A 19,444-nucleotide genomic window follows, 5' to 3' on the forward strand; every position below is an offset into this window, starting at 1 on the left:
CAATGACGAAGAGTTCCGAGCCGAAGCGCATCTGAGGGGATCTGCAGCGCGTTCTAACACCGTTCGGCGCGAGGCTCCTGAGACTTGGTAACGGACTCTATTCCTTCTGACCTCTCGAGACACGTAAGAACGCGAGGTCGTTGAGGTGATAACGGAGGCATTATCTGCGAGATTACATTGCGAACGACAGAATGAAGGTCACGCAGCCTATAGCTTGGCCCCGAGTGCGGACGAAGCCTCCGGCTTCACGACATCCAAGATCTCGTCTACCGTACGGATCACCCATTCCGTACCCTCATCGGTTGCCAGCCAGTAGTCTTCTTCGCTCAGACCCTCCACATTACGCGCCTTCAGAAGGCCAAAGACATGGCTCGTGAGCTGAGGTCCGACGTGCTCCTCGGCACGCAGGCACGCAGTTCCGACCACGGAGCCTAGCGCGCGACTGAGGTTGCCTTGTTCGCTGTCACCGCCAGGCATCGGGGAGAGACAGCGCCGTAGGCTTGGATGATGAAGACTGATCGGAGGCAGTGATCAGCATCCAAAGCTCCGGGAAAGCGAATCGACATCGCAAGAGATTGCGCGAAAGAGGAAACAGCACTCTTGCTGACCTGCGACGTACCTATGAAATCGGGGTGATACCCGCCTAACTTGTTATAGAGCTTCACCGCGTGCGGCGGGTAGATTGTGTCCCACAGAGCTTGTCCCCGCGCCTTGATTGCCTCGATGTTCTCCGGTGTCGCAACCCTTAATTAATTCCCCGGTATTATGACGACTAGCAAACAAAAAGGACAACAAGGGACCCACCGATTGGGTTCCTTCCGCAGACCGTTCTTGACGTCCTCTTCGAAGGCTTCGAACATGCCCGCAAAGGAAAGGATGGTCTTCGGCAAGCACAAAGGGTAGGTAATCCCGCCGATGTATAGATCATAGCTGCAGCACTTACGCGGGGTACACCGACAAATATGCAGCTCTTCATTGCGGCCTCGCGCATCGCGGCGGCCTTGTTGAGCGCCTCCTGGTAGTTCCGGCGAGTGTCTGCGGCGCTTGGGTCATTTCTAGTCGCGAAGCGGTAGAGGTGCCCGACAGAAGGGGGGGCGTTGGCTGTCAAGAGCGTGCAAGTCTGTGGTATATCGAGAGCGAGATCGAGTCAGAAAGAGGGCATGCGGCGAGTCGATATCGATGCGCCCTTGATGGGCTTTGCAGCATGTTCTGGGAGCAAACAGACGCACCGCGAGGGTAAGCCACCCCTTCTCTGCTTTCTTCTGTTGGGCATCCCGGAACGTGCGGGTGAGCACGTCGTTCAGCTTAGCGACTGGCGGCCCCGGGAACGAGTTGGGGTTGCGGAGAGTGAGGAGGTGCTTCACGGCTGGCGGGAGGTGGGCGACCATGGTGGCTGATCGGGGCGTCTAGCTGAGGGGGCGTAAACACTGCAAACTACTCGGAGAGATCTAAGCGAGGGCGAGAAGCAGCCAATCCAACCGGACCCGTCCTGCTGGTCACTGCGATAGCTTTGTGCCTAGATATATCGTCCTCGACGCACCTTCTGCCAGCGGAGGCTACGGCCGTCCGAGCACGTCACCCGACAGCCTCCCGCGCACCCCTTCCGGTTCGTTCCCTCGCCCACGCTCATCCCAGTCCCGACTCACGTTCCCACACAACAGTCATCACAAAACTAATTCAGGATATCATTGCATTAATTGCATTACTGCCGTCCAGGCAGGACTGGTCGAAACATACGGCAGTGTGTCCGAGACGGTGTGTCTGAGACGGCGTGAAAAACAAAGTTACGGGCTACGCTCATAAAACCGAGAAACAAAGGAGATGCACGAACTACACATCAATGAGTGCGCGGGTATATACGTGGGTGTACGCGTGAACGTCGGCGGCCGCACAGCGGCAGCTTCCTTTGGGAAGCGCCTAACTGTTCATTGCCAGCTGTTGTAGATGTAGGCGTCACCAGCGAGGTCACGGAGCCACCAGCCAGGAGGGCATCTTGCTGAATGACATTGCCCATGTCGTCGAGAATACCTACAGCCCACGGTCAACGGATGCGTAGGTGAGAGCAATACGTGTGCGTACCGAAAGCGAAGTAGGAACCGATCCATGGAGTCGCCTCCATCCACTTAATAGCCGTGCTGTAGAAGTTCCAGATCTGGCCGTCATCGGGTGTCGTCGCACCGCTGAAGTCCTGTGAAGAGACATAAATGCTGCTGCCTCTCAACTTGCACGGAAAGGTCGTACCATGCAGGCAAACTCCGTAACATGGATCACGCTGCAGCTGCCTTGAAGGGTATTATAGAAGGTCTGCATGTAGTTGATGAAGTCCTGCGGGTCAGTGCCGTAGTAGTGTGCCGCGCAGCCGGCAGTGAACTAGCGAATGTTTGCTTGAATTAGGTCTGCTATCAAGGGCTGACGACTTACCGTGCATCCACCGTTGCACGCCGAAATGAACGACTGCATCCAAGGAATACCCGCCGAGTCGGACGTGACCGCAGGGGAGATCAGGCCCATGCCCAAGTCCTTCTTCGGCTCGATGTACTGCTGCCACAAAGACGCGGCACTGCCGGGGTCCATGTTTGCCTGACCCTGCTGCTCGGGCCTTGATGTATTGATTAGGTTTGACGGTATTGAACTGCGACGAAAAAGGAAACGCACTCATTAAAGCCCATGACGTTCGTGCAATAACCCGCCACGACATTGTTCTGGAAGTCGCTGATAGACTGAGACGAGGAATCATGAAGCATGGCCCAGAACTCGTAACCAAGGGAGTCGGAGTTAGAGTTCTTCCACGAGCTCCAGTTGTACAGGCTAAATCATTGCAAAGTGAGTTTTGGTCTTGACGGGTACGGTTATACTTACAACTTGGTCGCGGAAGTCTTGACGGTGGCGAGCTCTTGGTCGTTAGAGCCAGTCCACGCGACGCCGACTTTGGTACCGCCGGCAGTCGTAGGGCTAGCAGCAGCAGCAGACGAGCTGCTCGAGCTCCAGGTCGACGTGGGCGTGTAGGACGTGGTAGGCGTGTAGTCGCTGGACGAGCTCCAGTCGGTGGAAGGTACGTCGGTAGAGGTAGGAGCCACCCAGGAGGAAGAGAAGCTCGTAGACGCAGCGATATCGGTGCTGTTGCTGCCGTCACGAGCCTTGCAGCGCTTGTTCAGAGAACGCTTGTTCTGCGCGTTCCTCTTGGAGATGCCCTCGTGCGCCGCGAGGCGGTTAAAGTTCTGGTGGCTGCCACCGCTGAGGGCGTTCGCAGTGGTGCGAGGGAGCAGACAAAGAGGGCGACGCCTCCGACGGTCACAAGTTGAGAGCTTGAGCGAGATCATGGTGATAGGCGCGAGGAGTGTTCTTCGCGTGAATAACTCAAGGAGTGTGTGTAAAAGAATGACGGTGCCCAAAGGCAAGTGCGGACGAGAGGGAGGGTCGTAGGAGGGGGGGACGACGGAGTGAGTTGGCAGGAGAAAACGGTCGCGAGGGGCCGCAGGCAAGCAAGAAGGCGACCCTATTTGGTAGCTTACCTAAGTGCCAAGGGCCGCTGTCCCAGCCTCGTGCGCCGACGCGCACGCGGTCAAAGCCACCGCCTGGCTGAACTGCTCATCCTGCGTGCATGCTCCCCCAGAGGGGTCATCGAGCTCGGGCATCGTCAGAGAGGAGCGCGACGACGGCGGCTGCGCGCACATACATGCACGGCGTGAAACATGAGACTCCTTGAGAGCCTGGCTGGCGAGGCGACGGACGCGAAGGGCGTCAGAAGGAAAGGCGGGCGTTGGATCAGAGTCTGGCTGAAGATGGGCGACAGACGCGGGACAGACGCGTGCCGGGAGTCGAAACAGGCGGCGTGCGGACGGCTTCACAGCCTTTGTCAGATCGGAAGATGGCAGCGGTCATGGCGACGTAAATAATCATAAGTAAACCAGCGGCCAGCCTAACGCGAGCGGAGTTTGCCAGCAGATCAAAACAAGCCGACGTGCGCAGGCTCGCCTTTCTCTCAACCCCCAAGTTTGACACGAAGAAACCGGTTCAACAAGTTCATCGCACAAAAACACACCAGTTCCCCCTCGCTCATCGCAATGTCCGACGCCCCCGCCGCCCCTGTCACCGAGAACGGCGTGTCTCCCGCTACCCAGGAGAAGGTCGTGGAAGAGGCCCCCGGCTTCAAAGTACGTCGCATGCCCTCTGACGTGGCATGCGTTGACCCCCGTCCACCCAGGTTTTCGCCGGTAACCTGGCGTACTCTACCACGGATGAAGGGCTAAAGGCATTTTTTGCTCCTGTCGAGAGCGACATGTATGTATCGCCTCGCATACGTCGGCGGCCATCGCTCACTTTGGCCCCTCAGACTGACCGCGCAGGTCATCTTCCGGGGCACACGCTCAGCGGGCTATGGCTTCGTGTCCGTGGCCACCCCTGAGGCTGCTCAGAAGGCAGTCGAGCTCCTCGACAAGCAGGAGCTTGACGGACGTCAGGTCATTGTCGAGGTCGCTAAGCCGGCAGAGCAGAAAGACCAGGAGAAGAAGGCGAAGAAGGCCAGCAAGAGGCGGCCCGGCCGTCGTGGTAGCAAGAGCGTACCTGGCGAAGTCACCGAAGCCGAGGCCAACGGCGAGGCTGCCAATGGCGACGCCGACAAGGCCGACGGCGCCACTTCTGCTGCAGAGGGCGAGAAGCCCAAGAAAAAGAAAAAGAACAGCGTAAGTTCTTATGAGTCCTGGCACCTCGTACCTCGTTAAGCTACTGTCTTGCAGCGCAAGTCGAAGGCGGCGAAGAAAGCTGCGGCTGAAGGTGGTGATGCTGCTACAGACGCTGCTCCCGCCACAGAGGGTGCCGCAGAGGGGGCTACCAAGAAGCCTCGTACGCGGAAGCCCAAGACTGTTAGGCCCCCGCGCCCTGCTGGCGAGGACCCTGCAGGGGAGCCGTCCAAGACCGTCCTCTTCGTGGCGAACCTTGGCTTCAGCATCGATGATGACGGCCTCGCTACGCTGTTCACGGAGGCTGGCGTCCCCGTTAACTCTGCTCGGATTGTCCGCCGTCGCTGGGGAAAGCCGCGCAAGAGCAAGGGCTATGGCTTTGTTGATGTGGGTGACGAGGAGCAGCAGAAAAAGGCCATCGAGCTTTTGCAGGGCAAGGAGGTTGAAGGTCGGGCTATTGCTGTCAAGATCGCTGTCAACTCGCAGACCGAGGAGGGTGCCGAGAACGGCGAGACAGCTGACCCTGTTGCGAATGGTGGCGAGGCGAAGCCCGAAAGGGAGGCTACTCCGGAGGTGACTGTCGTTGCCTCCTAAACGTCCGAACACGTTTGCGGTCTGCATCAGAGACCGTATCAATCCCCACTTCCTAACGTACATCTCGTCTTCGTTCATCACCTTTACCCCCGCGCCCGGCTGGATCCATCCTTGTTGAGGTTGACGCAAACTGGTGTTGTTTCTCCCGCCATGCTTCCCCGTCGTGATCGCCTATGGTTAATCAGTGCGGTCTGGAGTCGTTTCTTTGTCGATAGCTGGTGTGGTCGCTGTCGTCAATTTGCTAGCGACTGACACCTGCCCGTGTATTTATGATTGTTACGACCCGTACGAAACGCACATCTTCTATCCCATCACCGGTGTCGGTTATGTAAGGTGCCTTGATCATGGCCGATGACGAAGACGACTACTTGTCCGACAAGTTCTTGCTAGAGTCTGCTCCTCCTCCCCTGCGCCGAGGACGTATGCAGAACGTCGAAAGGAGGCGCAACGGCTTTCTGCGATCAAGAATGAACAGAGCAGGAAGAAGAGCAGGCGCCAACTCGAGCAAGAGGCCGGGAAGAGGGGCTTCGCAAAAGCTTGTTCGAACGCGCGAAGGATGAAGAGGCTGCAGGGCTGCAGAACAAGGCGTTGGCTATGATGATGAAGATGGGCTATAAGCCGGGAGAGTCGCTGGGGCAAAACTACGACGACCCGCCGCCCGCTGAGAGCAGCGCGGCCGCGGCCAAGTCTGCTACTGCGGACGACGACGTTCCAGCGGATGCTTTCGCTGTTGCAGAACCGGCCAAGGGTGGGATCGGACATAGGGTCGAGCCTCTGCCTCTGAACGAATGGGCTGGTACGTCCTCGCCCTCGTCGTCTTTCCAGTGGCACATCGCCCGCTCGCTGAGTACTCATACGCATGACAGGCAAGACGGGTATCGGTCTGCGCAAACGCGCCGCGTCCCCCAGCGCATCGGAGAGGCTGGCCAAGATGGCGAAGCTTGCGGAGGAACAGACCATGTCGGCTTCCGGGACCGCGCACGCCAGGAGTACGAGGACCGCCGCGCCCAAGGCCGCCTCGCGCCTGCGCAGCGCACCTGCATCACCCTCGACGAAAAGGACGGCCGTAAGGTGTGTCATCCTGTCGGGTAACTATGCGCTGTGCCGTGCCATCTGACTACGGGACACCCAGTTTAACATCCTTTGGCTCAACCCCGAAAACGCGGAGACGTTCCCAGAGGGCCTCATCGACGATCTGGATGATCCTGAGCTCGTCGCGAGCCTGTCTCGGCAGCAGGCAGGCGACACCATCGAAGGACGGCTGAAGCAAAGATGCGAGCGGACGCGCTGCAGCCGCTGACGACGACACTCGAGGACGAAGAGGAAGCGCTGCCGGAGAAGGCAAAGCTGCGTGGATCGCCTTATTCGGAAGAGGAGGTCCAGGAAGCGAGGCAATTCCTCCGTCTCAACGTGAGTGTGGCAGTACTACGCCCGCAGTCGTCAACGTGCTCATGATGTTCCTTATGGGTGCACCTCGTGCCAGGCAAAGCATCGGTTGCAACTAGTGCTTGACTACCTGCGACAAAGATATACGTATTGCTTCTGGTGTGGAACACAGTATGACAACCAGGAAGACATGGATCAGAACTGTCCGGGACCGGAGGAGGACGCGCACGATTGATACGGGCGGGTGGTGTGGAGAATGCAGACGACATGTAATTGCGATCGCATATCCTTCCGTAGCTTCAGGGAGGATAGACACAGCGGATACGCCTGACAGTTACCGAAATGAAAACCAGAATGATGGACAGCCACGTCAACGAGTGTACAGATGGGGGTGAGGGGTAACGAACGTTCTAGGTATCATGCGATGCAACGCAAAAGAGAGTGACGGATGACGGAAACACTTGCGAACTACGACCAGAAAACTGCTCGTCCATGCTGTTGAGAATAAACCGACGATGTGTATTGGTACAGTGTGGGATGGAAGATACAGCGATGGCTATAAGTCCGGAGGAATAAAGTTAAGTCTGATAGAGACATGGCGGGTGAGGACTCGCACGGCACGCCGCTCTGATGCGGCATCGTGCAGGACGGGTTGTGTAGGGCAATGCAATCTGAACGAGTCAGACGATGCTCTCGTAGCTCATGCATGGGCATCGTGCATGTCTTCATCCTCTGTGTCCGAAGAGGCGTACTTCCACGTCTCCGGGGGAGGGAATACATGGGGGAGAGTAGGGATCAAGACGGGCTGCACTGGACTGCATGACCTCTTCCGGATGCGGTGGGAGAAGGAAGGGGACGTCGGTGATCCTTGTGGTGTCTTGCGACGGACGAATGTGGATATCGGGGTGTTCGCGGTCAAATCGGACTGCGAAAGGACAAGCTTGCGTGGGCGAGCATAGGATTGTCGCAAAGCGTTATGCGACGCACGCCGAGGGACGCCACAGGTCGTCGGAGATAAATAAGGCGATGTAGATAATGGCTAGGTAGAAGGACCGATGTCAGATTTGAGCCGAGCAAAGGCAATCAGTACTCACTCGTACAGGTACTTCCTCTATCTCTTCTTTGATGAAGGCGGGGGTACTTCGCTTTCTCATGTGCGACTGGTGTCCAAGTCAACGGTGATCATACATCGAGTCGTCATGGGCAAACTCACGATGGAGGGTGCGTATGGTGCGAAGCGAGGTACACGGACCCGACGCCTCTCCGTATCCCAGTCTCGGTCTGATGGCGTGCTCTCGGATTCCATGGCGGATGATCCCTCTAGGCGTACGAGGGGCCGTCGTGGAGAGACAGTGCTAGATAGTGAAGAAGACAGCGAACTAGAAGAAGATGCAGAAGAAGAGCGAGAGTGGTGAACACGGTGCCCAAGGCTAACAGGCACCGTATCTTTGTGGAGGACTGGCAGTCCAGGCGAATTTTCAAGACCCAAAGTCGCCATGAGCTCCACGAAGGACGGGAGAGTAGTGGCCATAGTTAAAGGGCGGGAGAGTCGAGGTACGACCTCGAGCGCGGCCCTGTCTGATTGCAGCTATTATAGCCTGTGCATGATGTCTTGGGAACGGGCCGAGGGAAGTGGTTGCCAGGCAGAATTGGGAGCGCCATGGAGCAGAGGGCAACGCAGCACGCTGGGCAACGACGCCGGAATTCACGAGTGTGGTGTGTGTGAGATGATCAATATAGACGCCACTACAGTGGTCGACAAGGCGATGATACTATGATAGACTCGAACATTCGTACCGGAAGCGCAACAAGGGGCGCAGCCACAGACTGCAACCGCTACGCCCGTCAATCTGCATTCAACCACGTCTACTTACGGCACAGCAACACCAGCGCCCGCTGTCGTGCGGTCGCAAAACATAGACAATACCTCTCGTCCCTGCGGCGTCGCTCAGAGACCACCGTCTGTATCATGGCGACTGGAGCTATCCCGGGGCCAGCTGCGACAGCGCGACTGCAGTAACCTCACAGCCTTGATGTACATTGCCATTCGGTAACAACGCACCGGAGTGTGATGACGACGGATAATAGCGATCGCGAGTCATGCTGACCGAGTATCGCGGATCGGCTACCGTTCGGAGGCCGCTGCTTGCTCGAGATTGGTTCAATGGTTGCGCGCAGGTGTCGCAGCGACTGCAGTGATGAGCGCGGGATGGTACACGCAGCGGTTGCGAGGGAAGACGAACAAGAGCGAGGAGAGCGGTGCGAAACAGGAGAGGCGGTGGGATGCTGTCCGGGCTCAAACGTCGCTGGCCGCGGATGCCAGATGGCTCGAGATCGTCGCGATCATTCTGTCGCGTGCCCCGGCGCTCCCGCGGCCACACTTGCCAAACACGCTCATACACCGACTTGCCGTCGACCACCATGAACTCCCAGCCGGGCACCAATTACAGCGCCCAGGGCCCGTCGGGCGGGTCGGGAGCATACATGCCAGCCCCTCGCCAGGAGATGGAGTACCTCTGCGCAGGTCTGTCCCTATTCTGATTGCTCGTCAGCGACTTCCAACGTCTTCTGCAGATTGCGGCGCGAAAAACGAGATCAGATCTCGAGAGCCGATACGTTGTCGCGAGTGCGGCCACAGGATCATGTATAAGAAGAGGACAAAACGAAGTATGTCGTCCCTTCGTTTGGCAGGCCCAGTCCACTCACCCGCCACCGCAGTGGTACAATTTGAGGCGCGATGAGCCGCCGCGTTTGTGCCCGTGCTTGTATCTCATGCCCCGTCTTCGCGTTATCCTGGCCATTTGTTGATCTGCACGCTGTCCCCTTCATTCATCATTTGTATATTAAGCATGGGTAGTCCAATAGAGGCAATTACGTGATACATAAGCTAGCCATTACTACGCGTCATATGCGAAGGCGGCGCATGCCATCACCATAGTTTCAATCCGTTCATCCATGAGTTGAGGAAACATGTAACCACCACGCGATCAAGGATGCCTTCTCCCCGGTCAGTAACGCGCAGCTGAGACTGATCGTCCGACCAGGTGGCAACTACTTTGCCCCTGGTACTCACGCACTGGTAATCGTTAAGAACCGGACGGTATAAACAAATTGGATGCTTACGAAGAGATCTTTCCCGTTCTCTGCCTGTTTCCACTTGTACTCGGAGCCCCCCGCTTTGAACCGGCGGGATCTGATGGGGGATCAGTCAGACCGTGTGGAACAACATGCCATGGACGGGCGCACTTGCTAGACTGCTTCTTCATCTTTCGCAACTCCCTCATGTGGACCTACAACGGCGCCTTCTGTCATTTAGAAAGATGCGATGGAAAGACGGATATGTACGCGTTCAGTCCCGAACATGACATTTGCGGTGTGGTCCGAAAGCCAGTCTAGTTGGCCAGCGTGTTCCCACCGCTGAGTGGCGGCGTTCTTGCGCGATATCTCGGTAACTCCGGTGTTCGTTCCAGTGTTGGGGTGTTGGAACTGACGTAGCCAGGGGCAACGATTAGACAGCCGACGAAACAGCTGACAGAATAGCTCGCACCTTGTACATCGGAACTGGCTCCGTCGATCCCTCCACGATCTGGTTGATTCGGAAAGTCCGTCTATCTGGGTTGGTAGACTCGGGGGGATATACCCATTGCAGGACGATATCAGTGCTTGCCATAGTGCTCAGTGCCTGAGGAGAATGGGCCGTGCTTCGTGGGGGAAGGGAGATGCGGTGGTTATGAAGCAGGTTCCACGGGCAGGCAGGCTTTTAATGTGCCGGCGTGTCGAACATTGTACGGCCGTGGAGTTCTGTGAAAACCATGTTATGAGGATACAGGGCAAAATCGCGTTTGTCATAGTACTGTGCGTTGGATCATTTCCGATCTGATTAGGCTTGGATGAGGTTAACTCGCGTGGTCATGAGATGGCGACAGCTGATAATGAAATCGTCCTCTAACTACATCGAACGCGAGTGCGCCTCACCGCAGGCGGAAGTTGAACCCACGAGGTGTAGAGAAGTTGTCGGGGACGCTGAAGGGTCCATGCCAGAAGACGCCTGGGGGACCGTTTTTGGTTCCGGCGACTCGCTGTAACGGTCATACGTCGCTTCTAAAGACCGTGTTTTGTGGCTGCTTTGTGACCGCCACATCAGTTGAAGCACCGTACCTTATCGATGATCCTCAGACAACAGCGGGTCAGCCAGAGCACTCGCAGAAAGGAATCTTCCGAACACGCTGGGCGGAAAATTAGTATGAACTGCAGTGCCATCCCCACAATTAAAACGGATAGTGCTCACCAGCATGGAGGTTACATATAGTACCCGGCGGCCGCAGCTGTGGTATTCGTCCATGCGCTGGACGTATGGACGGAGGCCGGTATTCAGTTCGACGACTCGGAGGGAGCGCGATAGACTCTCGGCAGGGTTGGGCGTGAGGGTGTTGTGCTTCTTCCACAGGCAGGACGACATGAGAGCAATGGCCTCGTGGCTGGTGCCGGATGACGATGTTATCTGCAGATGCCACCACCACTGTCTAACCTCCCGAGTCCGGAGCCGAGTGCCGACCCTACGGTGCCACGACGATCTGCTGAACGACGCTAGGGCAGCAATCCGGCAGAATCATCAGGGGCGCCATAATAAGCACGGGCTCAGGAGGCGGATGTCGACTTTGACTATCGCTTCCATAAGCCGAGTGACTCAACAGTATGCACTTTATTAGAACAAGGGAGTCTCACCGGTGCAGCCCTCCTTCTGAGGATGATCCGGGCATGCAGTGAGCAATATAACGGAGATAATGCTGGTGAAGAAATCTGTCCGGTTCCAAACGAGGTGACGCACGTAACTGAGCACAATTACTGAGGGCCACGGCTTTAGTAGACCAACACTAGAAGCGAATGCCGGCAGGGAGGAGGCTAGAAGACCCTGTGAGTGAGAAAATTGAGATAAACGAGACGAGGACCGACGTAAAAAATACATATATACGTAGGGCCCACAGGGGGGCAGGCCATTGACCGCGCTGCCCGCCCATGTCTGGCAGGAAATGAACGGCACACCGACGCAGCGCCACCGGCTGCACTCTGCGGTGTGGCTCACGTGAGGACGTGCCCGGAATGGCTGTGCCGGCAATGTGCGAGTGCACATGCCGGATCCGTTCGTGTCGGATGGCTGAGGAGGTGTGGGCGCTTGTAGGCCGCTGCAGTTGAACAACAACATTTCCGACCGGGCCTAAGCACTGCTGACCTCGCTGCTGCTGTGCACGCCTCGCCGTCTCGCATCTCGACATCTTCGAAGGCACAAACATGCCCAGCCAAGCCAGCCGAGCTCGCAGCATCTCCGGCGACCTCGACGAGGTAGCATTACCACTGCGGTTTTGCGTGACTCAGACCACGCTGACGGCCCATTGCCCAGAGTTCTGACCTTGAGCACGATGGCGATGGTGGTTCCAACCCACCTGGAAAGCCTGGCAGGAAAAAAAATCCAAAGTGCGTAGTGGCCACCGACGTGATCATGCTTACGCTAAAGCCGTCGCAGCTCGCAGGCAGCACGACGCGACCAGAATCGCATAGCACAGCGCGAGTTTCGTCTCCGAAAGCAGCAGCGCGTAAGTGGCTTGGGCTATATAACTGTGAGGTGCTCAACGTTCTCCAGATACGCGATTTAGAGGCCAGTGTGGAGATGCTCTCGGGTGGCAAGGATGAGGCGCTGGCGACAATGCGGAAAGTCCTCAAAGGCGCGTATCATCCGCCCTGTTTAGAGACTGACTTGACAGCAGAAGCAAAATCATGCAGACATGATGCAGGAGAACCAGGTTCTCCGTGACCTATTACGCAGCCTGAGCTCGTTCATCGGCGACGGCGCCGGTGGCTTGCTACCGAAGCTCGGGTGGGACTTGAACGACTTCAACAGTTTTCTCAACAAGTCCGAGACAGACACAGCTTGGGAAAGTTACCAGCGACACAAGCAGCAGAAAGCGGCTGACGCCGTCGCCTCTGGTTCACAGCCGGCTGCAGGACAAAAGCGACCGCAAGAAGACGATTCTCTAGGTGGTCCATCGAAGCGGACACGAGGGGCCAACGAGCAAAACGGCGAACGCGAACACGCCGATTCCTTCTCTAACCCAATGCTGGTGCCCCTGCAAGCTGCGGCCTCAGTACCCCAGAACGGCATGTATCAAGCCTCCACCAGGGCGCATGACTCTGGCCTGCTGAACGATTTCTTGCGAACCGGCGGTCCTGGCGCCTCCATGGCCATGCCTGCCTCGTCCCCGACCGCTGCATCCGGGTCGTATGGTGCTTCGCCTAGCCAGACTATCGGAGGTTCTTTCCAGAGTTCTTTCATGCAGTCGGGTATGGGGGTACACAATGATGCGGGTATACCTACTATGCCGTTGGTAGGGGCGTCACCGGTGTCTGTACAGCAGCCGAGAGTTGGTCCTACGCCCCCGGCGGTGCCTGAAGAGGACGATGTAGATTCGAAGAAGACCGATGCGTACAAACTTGTACAGTACGTTCTGTTCGACGTTTCTGGTGTCTACAGACGTTCTCACACTATTGCGCAGCTATCATCTGGACAACTACAAACGCAACAGTGCATATTGCTTGCCTTCGTCGCTGCGACCAACTCTGGTACAAAGGTACGCCGCCGTCACCCTCTCAGGAACTAGTCTCACGGAGTACACCTTGACTAGAACTGTCCCACATGGTCTGGCACTTGTCCTGAGCTGAGCTTCTGCCTGGCTGACCAAATCACAGAGAGCGTGATTGATGCGATCGTGCACCCTGAGCTTCGCGATCGGATGATTCTCTTACGAGGTAAGTGGGCGACCGTTGGCAAATTGATGGTGCTTGTTGACGGCCATGTAGGCCGTTTTGACCTCGTGGACTGCCTCCACGACTATCGCAACGAGGTGACCATCCACGGAGACGACGTGCTCGCGCACACGAACTGGGAACTGTCTGAGACCTGGCTTCATCGATACAAGTGCGTGTTTCGGGACTAAGCTTGTATACCGTGTCTCATACCTGAGTTTACAGATTCCTGGTCGACCAGGCTACCCTGGCAATTGCCAATCGTTGGAGACGTGAGAGGGGCGAAGGCGAGCTACGTCTGGCTGACTTCCAAGACTCCCATCCAGCGGTCTAGCCCAGCAACGGCGTATTAGAGTAATGTTTGTCACGGATGTTCGCTATACGGTCTTGGTGTATATACAGGTCATCTCCATCTGCCTTTGTATCCATTGCAAAGCTTTCTATGGAGTACCATGAACGGCAAAGACCACATGTATTCGGTACACGACGCGAATGTGTAGCTGCGTTGGTCGATGAGACCTAGTCACATTAAAAGCTCATGGAGGCCACTGGTGACACGACTGGCATGAGTCGCCAATATTTGACCAACGCTCAATTACACTCACATGTGCAATTTTGCAATCACCAAGACGCCTTCCTCACTCCAGCAAGCTGTCCCGCCAGCGCCTTCTGTCGAAATTGGAACTGGTGGAGACTTAGCAGTCAAGCCACATTAGCTGTAGAAATATGAACGTACCCGGCAGAGACCAAACTCGCTCATGACGCCCCGCCCACGGCCGGTCTCAGTACACCTGTTCTTCGGGGTAGTCGGGCGGGTGTACCTGCCGAAGGTGTTGAGCTGCAGCTGCGCCTGGTAGCGCACCTCCGGAGGAAGGGTCTGGTTGCGCGCTACGTAGAGGTATGCCCGCCGGGCGACCTCATTGAGCTTCACGCCGTTGCGGGCCTTGATGTCGCGCACGATGCGGGCGTTGTAGCTCATGGTGGCAGCAAGCGGAAGATTGAGCGCCGGCTGGACACGGACCGAGGCGCAAAGACCAGCGTCGGGCGCCTGCCAGTGCCGGAACTTGCTGCAGACCGTCATTGCGCCCATCCCTGCGCCGCACACATCACCAGGCGGCCTCGAACAACCTGCCAAGTGGGCAGGGATATGGTTGAGGAAGCTACTGTGAGTCGCTTGGCCGCTTGCTGTGAGGGTCGTGTGGGCTCATGGCTGTGCTGCAGCTCTAGGATGTCCGCGTCCAGAGCACTCAATCTCACCCCGCAACAACGACGGAAACTCGTATCCACTCTGTTCGGCCTCACATTCGTCGCATCTGTCGTCACGGTATCCGCATCCAATGTCCTGCCCTGTCCAGCGCACGACCGAGGCCGATTTGCAGACGGAGCTGTCGGCGAGAGGATGAACGGGCAGCGCACCGTCACCGTGGTGGAGAAAAGGCCGAGGAGATGGATAGAGGAGACACATCCGAACCCAGCCAACTCTTCATGATTCAAGCACTTCGCCTGCTGCAAGCAAGCACACACTGCGTTATCGTATATGCTAGTGCTCAAGGAGCCATATTTCGCCGGACGTCGGACGCTGTGTAATATTGTACAATCTATTCCACGACGCCTGACCTGCTCTAGAGGCGAGTACAAGGGCATCATGCATTAGTATCGGTACTACCGTAAGTGGGTTTGTTTCGTCTATACTGTGCCTCCTGTTCTTCATGCGTCCCACTGCGTACACTTGTTAGTCGACGAATGCAGAAGATCAATACCAATACGCACGGTAAAGAGTTCTCCTGGATGGGTATACAACACAGGAAACACAGAAAGTTTGCTACAGCTTGGCATATGAAGACAACGCGTAGTGCATCGGCGTAGGAGTCTACGGCTGCTCGGCGCAGATGTGGCTCTAGCTCTGGGATGAGGTTCGTGGAATGACTATCCGAGGACAGCAAGTCAGCGTGCGATGCAACTAGGGTTTGCAAAAAAGCACGAACCGGATCTGCTCAATAATCTGAAATTGTCGTCGTTCAATGCCTACATCATTTTAGCGAACGCAAATACTGACCTCGATAGCGCCAGGTCCCGTTATGCGCTCCCGGAGCTTACGAGTGAGTATTGCCTGCAGCAAGGCGCCGCTCAGGCTAACTCCCAGCACCTGGCCGGTAGTGCGGAATAGATAGGTGACTGCGGAGGTACACTGCATCAGCAGACGGATTCTGAGAAGTTGCCGACTTTGACATACTGCCTGTCGCGACAGCTAAATCTTCCTTCACCACACTTGCAATCATTGCCTAAACGGATAACGTCGATGAGCGTTCCAGGGACACCCCTCCGATGGGCCCGGAGACTTACAATGAGGGTGGTCGTGATAACGCTCGCCATGCCCAGACTTTGAGGAACGATGTCGAACCACAGATGCAACCACGACGTATCCTCGTTCCAAAAGACCAGCAGGGAGGCGGCGATGACCGTCGTGAAAGAGGACACCAACGTCAGGGTGTACAGTTTGCCCGTGCGGCGCATGATCCTGTATGTTTTCCAGTTCAGCGTTGCTGATGATACCAAATGTACACACGTACCAGCCAGCGAAGACGCTGCCAGTCGAGATGGCCACCTATTAATAACGTAAAGTTGCGGCGTTATCGGAGATAGCGTTGGATTGTAGCGTACCGAATGTGGGAGCAAGTGAAGGCCTGTCCACGAGTTCAGCAATTGCCTGAAATTAAATGGGACGGGCGGCTCACCTGCATCAGTGGATGAATTAAGCCTCACGGCGGAGAAATACTATAGTTGGGGGGTTGAGTTGCCAATGAAGACGGTAGAAGCGGGCTACATACCAATGGACGTTGTACAACTGTAATAGAAGCGTGAGTGCATAATAGGCCACTAGAGTAAGATCAAACTGACCGCGGAGAACGCGGCTATACTGCCAAAGAAACATGATAGCGATACAGCAAGTGGTGTGCGTTGTTTAATTAATCTCATGGGCATTACTGGGTAGGGTGACCAGTGTGTCTCAACCATAATAAATATGATGCACCAGACCACACTGGCTAGCAAGAGTCCCCAGATGAGCGGATGTGACCAAGGGAGTTCCTCCGTCGACTTCAGGCTGAAGCCTAATAGCAGGCAGCCTACAGTGCCCACAAGTGTGAAGGACCCAAGATAGTCAATGCGGCGGATTTTCGTGTGTAGACTTTGCTGCTGAATTTCATCCGGAAGGCTGATATTAACCTTCACCGTGACCAGGACGAAGGAGAACAGAAGAATCGGCATCTGTTCCGGTTTGATGAGATTCGGTAGCCTATGTGAATCTCGGCATTTCAACTCACCTGGAAGAGGAAGGCGGATCGCCTGCCTCGGCAAGCTGAGAATAGGGTGTTTGAACGGAGACGTGCGAACGCACCAGCCAAAGGTATCGTTGAGCCATCCTCCCAGAGGACCGCCAAGTCCTGCGCCCAAACCGAATAAACTGCGGATGCCGGATCAGCTTGAGGAGGTTGGAACGAGGGGGCGCTTACATATTGGTCATGCCCTGGTAGAGGCCTCGCTGCCGCCTGAAGAGGCCAGGTCAATCCCACATGTTCTGCCTCGAGGCCTGCGACACTTACAGGGGAATCAGATCTGTCACTGCGATGCTGGACACTAGGGTGCCCGTTCGGTACGTGACGTCATGTGCACTGAGCTGTGGACGCACCTGTCATGACCCTGCGCAATCATCGATAGTTTTAATGATTGACGCCTCTGGCCAGCGTACTGGCACTCACCCTCCTCCTCCCATGCCCGCGATTGCGCGCGCGACGATAAGCCCATCCATCGACGGCGCAAGTCCGCACAGGAAAGTGCCCACACCTGCGGGAAACATGAGGACGACGTATTCATCCGGCCAGGCGCATAACTGACCGAAGAGCGACAGTGCGAGGAGCATAGCTCCTTTCCGGCCGAGGATGTCGGACAGACGACCTTGTACCATGAAGCGTGAGCCAGGGTGATCAAGCACATGCATAGCTCCAGTCGTGCACGCACCATACAGAGGGGTGAAGCAGCATACGGACAGCAGGTAGGATGTTCCAATGTATGATGACCTGTTAGATTCATTGAAGTAACTACCGATTGGAGCGAGCAGAGTCGCAACAATGGTACCTATGATACAGCGCACGCTAAGGCATTTGAACAACGAAGTAGCAGCAACAGGCGAACCGTCCAAAGCCCCGAGGAAGACTGCACTCCACAGGCCTGCCAGAACCCAGGCAAGTCAGTCGACGAGACCTTATTCTGAGGTGCGGAGGACTCGGATTCTTGCGGAGTTGTGGATCCCGACTCGTCGGCGGGACAGGAAGAGTCGGGCGTGGCGTCCTGAAGTAAGGGTCGTGATTCCGAATGGTCTCGGTGGGTCGTAGACATTGCGTGGGCCGGTATATTTTGGTGAGGGTGAGGCCCCGTTTATATCTCGTCCGGGAATGAGATGTCCCACGGAGGAGGGATATCTGCAGCACGATCGTCAGCGCTGGCCATGACATATACAACGTGCGCCCATCAGACACACACCGACCGACTGGCCAGAAGAACAAGCGTAGAGGTCTTCCGCGCCGACGCTACCGTACAGAACGATGGCCCAGCGGCCGTGCGGCCTTCGCGCAGATTATATACAGACGGCTGGTGCAAGCGTGTGCCTGCTCACGCTCCGCTGGAGATCTCTCTCGCGCGAAGATCTGTCGGGATCTGAACCTGCACCAAGGTTATCGTCAGCATCCGTGATCAGCGGCGCTCCTATCCATTCACCCAAGCGCCCTGTATATCCTCCTCGTCCTTCTCCTCCTACTCGGCCCTCGTCCTGCGCTGCTCGTCCTCTTCGTGCGCGCACCCAACGTAACCACAGGGGACCTGCGAGTGTCCGGGTTTACCTCCACTCGTCCGCAGCGTCGTCTATCTCATTTGCTCCGATGCTGTCGGGCATTTCGCAAATTACCTCGGCTCAAACAGGTCTCATGGCGTTGTGTGTCGCCTTATCCCGCCATCAAGGGCGGCAATTATTCTCATGCAAAATAGGTTCAAGGTCAGTTGTCCAGTGAGCGTCATGTTTAGACCCGCAGGATCCTCACCCGATGGGAACCCAAATACGAAGGCGTCTAGACTCGGACGTCGAAATACACCGGATATGCAAGTCAACTCCGTATTTCTTTTTGTCGGTTTGTGGAAGAAAATGCATATGTCGAATGGCTTTTCCCAACAGTGAGTTCTCTTCTTTTACGACACAGTAGTATGACATGATTGCGACCTATCTACCCAATTGGCGAGTACACTGTGACTTATGCCGCGTGCAGACCACACTATCCGCACGGCTTATTCTCACTTGCATGATCTGATCCGCTCTACATCGGAGCCACCGTGAGTTTCTCAAACCCGAGCCCGGGTCATAAACTCAGCGAGAGCAAGACGAAAGGTACGTCGCAACTCACCCATCGTCGTGTTTCAGCGGCCCCTCTCCGCCCGACGGGCCCGATTCAGCGCGAGCTTTCGTGCCCTCCGCTGGGTGCTCTGAAGCAACTATAACGGAGGAGCTACTCTGGACCCATAACGGCAGTCCGATGAGAAACGCTGCCTCATCCCAGCTGTAAGCGAATCGCTTGGCAAAATGTGTCATTTATCTCGCACTATCTCCGTCCGCAGTCCGTGCCCGACGTTACATCGACGCCGACGTGGTTGAAGTGAAGTTGCAGCCTGAGGTGGCGAAGGTACGTAACGTCGTATTTCATCTCGTCGGTTTCCGAGGGTGCTCGCAGGAAGACTTCCGTTGCACTGCGCATACACAGCGGTATGTTCGGGGCCGCGAACGGGCGGGCGGCGACTTACACATTCTTGCGATTGATCGGGTCAAATGGCCTGCAGGCTTGAATGTGTAGGGTTCTGTTGCTTTCCGTGCAGAATGGTTAGGGCGCTGATGCCGGCACCCACCGCTGGCAACATTCGTCTTTGGGTCGGCGGTTATCCCTTTG

General features: G+C 56.4%; 11 protein-coding genes across 11 annotated transcripts; 5 read left to right on the forward strand and 6 right to left on the reverse strand.

Annotated features, from left to right (window-relative positions):
- Positions 1-207: 207 nt before the first annotated feature.
- Positions 208-1,388, reverse strand: B0H18DRAFT_1081084 (uncharacterized protein; the record flags this gene model as incomplete). Its single annotated transcript, XM_048031330.1, has 5 exons — positions 208-499; positions 616-744; positions 805-881; positions 944-1,120; positions 1,230-1,388. 5 exons carry the CDS (start codon positions 1,386-1,388, stop codon positions 208-210), a joined length of 834 nt encoding a protein of 277 aa, XP_047901214.1.
- A 432-nt stretch (positions 1,389-1,820) lies between these two features.
- On the reverse strand, positions 1,821-3,626 carry B0H18DRAFT_13720 (glycosyl hydrolase catalytic core-domain-containing protein). Its single transcript, XM_048036811.1, has 6 exons — positions 2,860-3,626; positions 2,656-2,808; positions 2,422-2,599; positions 2,242-2,370; positions 2,080-2,188; positions 1,821-2,028 (listed from the first exon to the last, which is right to left on the reverse strand). The coding sequence occupies exons 1-6, from the start codon at positions 3,318-3,320 to the stop codon at positions 1,838-1,840; spliced, it is 1,221 nt and encodes a 406-aa protein (XP_047901215.1). The 5' UTR covers positions 3,321-3,626; the 3' UTR covers positions 1,821-1,837.
- Positions 3,627-3,999: 373 nt separating this feature from the next.
- Positions 4,000-5,592, forward strand: B0H18DRAFT_966936 (uncharacterized protein). The gene is made up of 2 exons (XM_048043383.1): positions 4,000-4,682; positions 4,737-5,592. Exons 1-2 carry the CDS (start codon positions 4,284-4,286, stop codon positions 5,271-5,273), a joined length of 936 nt encoding a protein of 311 aa, XP_047901216.1. The 5' UTR covers positions 4,000-4,283; the 3' UTR covers positions 5,274-5,592.
- On the forward strand, positions 5,593-6,845 carry B0H18DRAFT_966939 (uncharacterized protein). The gene is made up of 5 exons (XM_048043384.1): positions 5,593-5,664; positions 5,691-5,812; positions 5,845-6,069; positions 6,140-6,154; positions 6,229-6,845. Exons 1-5 carry the CDS (start codon positions 5,618-5,620, stop codon positions 6,363-6,365), a joined length of 546 nt encoding a protein of 181 aa, XP_047901217.1. The 5' UTR covers positions 5,593-5,617; the 3' UTR covers positions 6,366-6,845.
- Positions 6,846-7,183: 338 nt separating this feature from the next.
- Positions 7,184-8,491, reverse strand: B0H18DRAFT_13626 (uncharacterized protein). Its single transcript, XM_048036801.1, has 3 exons — positions 7,873-8,491; positions 7,754-7,819; positions 7,184-7,698 (listed from the first exon to the last, which is right to left on the reverse strand). Exons 1-3 carry the CDS (start codon positions 8,188-8,190, stop codon positions 7,360-7,362), a joined length of 723 nt encoding a protein of 240 aa, XP_047901218.1. The 5' UTR covers positions 8,191-8,491; the 3' UTR covers positions 7,184-7,359.
- Positions 8,492-8,956: 465 nt separating this feature from the next.
- Positions 8,957-9,558, forward strand: B0H18DRAFT_966947 (DNA directed RNA polymerase). Its single transcript, XM_048043385.1, has 3 exons — positions 8,957-9,183; positions 9,234-9,326; positions 9,378-9,558. Exons 1-3 carry the CDS (start codon positions 8,976-8,978, stop codon positions 9,398-9,400), a joined length of 324 nt encoding a protein of 107 aa, XP_047901219.1. The 5' UTR covers positions 8,957-8,975; the 3' UTR covers positions 9,401-9,558.
- A 30-nt stretch (positions 9,559-9,588) lies between these two features.
- On the reverse strand, positions 9,589-10,329 carry B0H18DRAFT_949756 (uncharacterized protein; the record flags this gene model as incomplete). Its single annotated transcript, XM_048041922.1, has 5 exons — positions 9,589-9,735; positions 9,783-9,852; positions 9,906-9,949; positions 10,005-10,145; positions 10,207-10,329. The coding sequence occupies 5 exons, from the start codon at positions 10,327-10,329 to the stop codon at positions 9,589-9,591; spliced, it is 525 nt and encodes a 174-aa protein (XP_047901220.1).
- Positions 10,330-11,948: 1,619 nt separating this feature from the next.
- B0H18DRAFT_1112563 (uncharacterized protein) lies at positions 11,949-13,791 on the forward strand (the record flags this gene model as incomplete). Its single annotated transcript, XM_048032833.1, has 10 exons — positions 11,949-11,999; positions 12,058-12,131; positions 12,181-12,250; positions 12,298-12,369; positions 12,422-13,152; positions 13,208-13,282; positions 13,337-13,350; positions 13,401-13,460; positions 13,512-13,629; positions 13,683-13,791. 10 exons carry the CDS (start codon positions 11,949-11,951, stop codon positions 13,789-13,791), a joined length of 1,374 nt encoding a protein of 457 aa, XP_047901221.1.
- Positions 13,792-14,078: 287 nt separating this feature from the next.
- Positions 14,079-14,436, reverse strand: B0H18DRAFT_866614 (uncharacterized protein; the record flags this gene model as incomplete). Its single annotated transcript, XM_048039793.1, has 2 exons — positions 14,079-14,141; positions 14,194-14,436. The coding sequence occupies 2 exons, from the start codon at positions 14,434-14,436 to the stop codon at positions 14,079-14,081; spliced, it is 306 nt and encodes a 101-aa protein (XP_047901222.1).
- Positions 14,437-15,100: 664 nt separating this feature from the next.
- On the reverse strand, positions 15,101-17,852 carry B0H18DRAFT_1081087 (vacuolar amino acid permease; the record flags this gene model as incomplete). Its single annotated transcript, XM_048031331.1, has 17 exons — positions 15,101-15,176; positions 15,228-15,383; positions 15,443-15,447; positions 15,514-15,632; positions 15,691-15,739; positions 15,801-15,975; positions 16,028-16,062; positions 16,356-16,724; positions 16,781-16,802; positions 16,855-16,920; positions 16,970-17,005; positions 17,060-17,086; positions 17,216-17,300; positions 17,352-17,411; positions 17,475-17,591; positions 17,649-17,674; positions 17,695-17,852. The coding sequence occupies 17 exons, from the start codon at positions 17,850-17,852 to the stop codon at positions 15,101-15,103; spliced, it is 1,581 nt and encodes a 526-aa protein (XP_047901223.1).
- On the forward strand, positions 17,803-18,872 carry B0H18DRAFT_14073 (uncharacterized protein). The gene is made up of 3 exons (XM_048036828.1): positions 17,803-18,504; positions 18,574-18,680; positions 18,773-18,872. The coding sequence occupies exons 1-3, from the start codon at positions 18,059-18,061 to the stop codon at positions 18,838-18,840; spliced, it is 621 nt and encodes a 206-aa protein (XP_047901224.1). The 5' UTR covers positions 17,803-18,058; the 3' UTR covers positions 18,841-18,872.
- Positions 18,873-19,444: the final 572 nt, after the last annotated feature.

This window comes from Fomitopsis serialis, assembly GCF_022376445.1.
Source record: "Fomitopsis serialis strain Sig1Antser10 chromosome Unknown B0H18scaffold_1, whole genome shotgun sequence".
Lineage (NCBI taxonomy): Eukaryota > Fungi > Basidiomycota > Agaricomycetes > Polyporales > Fomitopsidaceae > Fomitopsis > Fomitopsis serialis.